At 42.4% G+C, this 2,773-nt stretch overlaps 1 protein-coding gene and 1 long non-coding RNA gene across 2 annotated transcripts; both read right to left on the reverse strand.

The window, feature by feature from the left end:
- Positions 1-431: 431 nt before the first annotated feature.
- LOC146577107 (uncharacterized) lies at positions 432-1,106 on the reverse strand. Its single transcript, XR_014891379.1, has 2 exons — positions 861-1,106; positions 432-535 (listed from the first exon to the last, which is right to left on the reverse strand). It is a non-coding gene; the product is annotated as an uncharacterized LOC146577107 (long non-coding RNA).
- Positions 1,107-1,202: 96 nt separating this feature from the next.
- On the reverse strand, positions 1,203-2,063 carry LOC146577108 (uncharacterized; the record flags this gene model as incomplete). Its single annotated transcript, XM_085267626.1, has 1 exon — positions 1,203-2,063. A coding segment is annotated over one exon (861 nt), but the record flags the coding sequence as incomplete, so codon positions are not given.
- Positions 2,064-2,773: the final 710 nt, after the last annotated feature.

Genomic DNA, 2,773 nt, shown 5'->3' on the forward strand with positions numbered 1-2,773 from the left:
GTTTGCACAGAGCAGACAATGAGGTGAATGTTTGGGCACATTGGTAACAGTGAAACAGTTTATTAGTAACGTGGGATCGTTTGTGTGCAGAGTATGATCTGAGATTCCTGAAGCTCTTGTCACACTGGTCACAGCTGTAGTTTCCTTCCATGTGTGAACGTTCATGAATGTTACGAATACCTGACTGTGAGAAGCTTCTCTCACAGTGTCTGCACTTGTGTGGTTTCTCTCCTGTGTGGACTCCTTTGTGTGATTTAAGCTGACTTGCAGTGGTGAAGGATGACCCACACTGATCACAGAGGTGCTTTTTAACCCCACTGTGAATCAGTTCATGTTGTTTTAAGTCACTTGTTGTGGTGAAGCTTCTCCCACATTCTTTGCAGTATTTCAGTTTGTCTCCAGTGTGTCTACGTTGATGTACTTTTAGGGTCTTTTGCTGACTGAAAGTTTTTCCACAGAGGTCACAATGAAAGTCTTTCCCACCACCACAGTGATGACAGGGTTGAGAACTGGATCCATCTGTGTCGCTCTGCTTCTAAACAAAGACACAAAGACAGTGTAAGTCAGTCCTTCAACATTTGTATCCTGAACGTCGCCTGAAATAAAGAGCATCTCTGCAGACGTCCAACTACATTTGACTGTTTCAGTTAACACACTCAGTTTACTGGGCTGCAATAACTACAATACTACCACCATAATACTACAGTAATACTAAAATCATAACTGAAAGGAAAATCTGAATAATCACTCAGAGCTGCTTTTCCATGCAGTAGAATTGCTAACATGCTAACACAGTTTAATGAGCAGAGTTGTTCCAAACAGTCAGGCTAAAATGACAAGATAACAATATAAATACATACCTCACAGTAGCTGCACTTGTAGAGTCTCTTTCTGGTGTGGATCTGTTTGTGTTCTCTCAGGTGATGTGGAGATTTAAAAGTCTTCTCACACAGGTCACATTGATAAGGTCTCTCCTCAGTGTGGGTAAACATGTGTCGTTGTAACTGTGCGTCTGTTGTAAAGTATTTGCCACACTGTTCACAGCAGTACACATCATGTCTGGTGTGAATGCGTAGGTGTGTATTTCGGCTCCCTCTCCAGCTGAAAGTTTTTCCACAGATGTCACAGCTGTATGGCTTAATTCCAGAGTGGGTAACTAGATGACTCTGTAAGCTGCTACTGCGAGTAAAAGCTCTGCCACACTGATCACAGCTGTACGCTTTAACTCCACTGTGGATGAGTTGGTGTTGTTTTAGGGAACGCTTGAAGGAAAAAGACTTTCCACACAAGTCACAGCTGAACGGTCTCTCTCCAGTGTGGATGACCTGATGCTGTTTTAGTGATGCCTTCAGAGTAAACTCCATCCCACACTCGTCACAGCTGTATGGCTTAATTCCAGAGTGGGTAACTAGATGACTCTGTAAGCTGCTACTGTGAGTAAAAGCTCTGCCACACTGACCACAGCTGTATGGCTTAACTCCACTGTGGATGAGTTGGTGTTTTTTTAGGGAATCCTTCAAGGAAAAAGACTTTCCACACAAGTCACAGCTGAACGGTCTCTCTCCAGTGTGGATGACCTGATGCTGTTTTAGTTTAGCCCTCACAGTAAAACCCTTCCCACACTCGTCACAGGTGTATGGCTTAATTCCAGAGTGGGTAACTAGATGCTTCTGTAAGTTGCTACTTTGAGTAAAAGCTCTGCCACACTGATCACAGCTGTACGCTTTAACTCCACTGTGGATGAGTTGGTGTTGTTTTAGGGAACCCTTCAAGGAAAAAGACTTCCCACAAAAGTCACAGCTGAACGGTCTCTCTCCAGTGTGGATGACCTGATGCTGTTTTAGTGAAGCCCTCACAGTAAAACCCATCCCACACTCGTCACAGCTGTATGGCTTAATTCCAGAGTGGGTAACTAGATGATTCTGTAAGTTGCTACTTTGAGTAAAAGCTCTGCCACACTGATCACAGCTGTACGCTTTAACTCCACTGTGGATGAGTTGGTGTGTTTTTAGGTGACCCTTCCTGGAAAAAGACTTTCCACACAAGTCACAGCTGAACGGTCTCTCTCCAGTGTGGATGACCTGATGCTGTTTTAGTTTAGCCCTCACAGTAAAACCCTTCCCACACTCGTCACAGGTGTGTTTTTTCTCTCCCTTTCTTCTGTGAGGTTTGTCGGCCTCCTGAGAGCGCTGACTTCTGGCTCCATGTTGGTCCTGCAGTGACAGAGATACAAACAGAGGCAGTGAGTGAAATGCAGTCGTGGAACAAACTCAACCTTCAAACTCCATTAACACTAGTTTTAAACCTGAAGGTGGAGCGTGGCACCAAACACCTTAAAGGTCTCTTATCCCCACCTGCTGGTAGTTCTAACACATTACATCCAACCTGCTGTTAAAGATAATTCATGACTGTTCAAACACTAAACACGCACACACACACACACACACACACACACACACACACACACACACACTATTTTATAATTTAGATTATTTTGTTGTTTCCTATTACATATTTCTATAATTTGTATAGATTTATACAGAATTATTCAGTGATAATAAATCCTATGTTTGTTTATTCTAAAGGAACCCCGTTAGCTTCCACAACAGATGTTGCTCGTCTTCCGTCAAATACTCACATAAAATATTACACAATAAAGTGGATTCAAGATATCCACATAATTTCACTCTTACATCCACAGTGAGGTTTCACAATTGTTCAAATATAAGCAATCAATAATAATAATAATAATAATATCAATAACATTGAGGCA

The sequence above is a fragment of the Mchenga conophoros genome, linkage group LG3 (genome assembly GCF_057382185.1).
Source record: "Mchenga conophoros isolate Kocher_MC1m ecotype Shallow Benthic linkage group LG3, M_conophoros_male_GT1.1, whole genome shotgun sequence".
Classification (NCBI taxonomy): Eukaryota; Metazoa; Chordata; class Actinopteri; order Cichliformes; family Cichlidae; genus Mchenga; species Mchenga conophoros.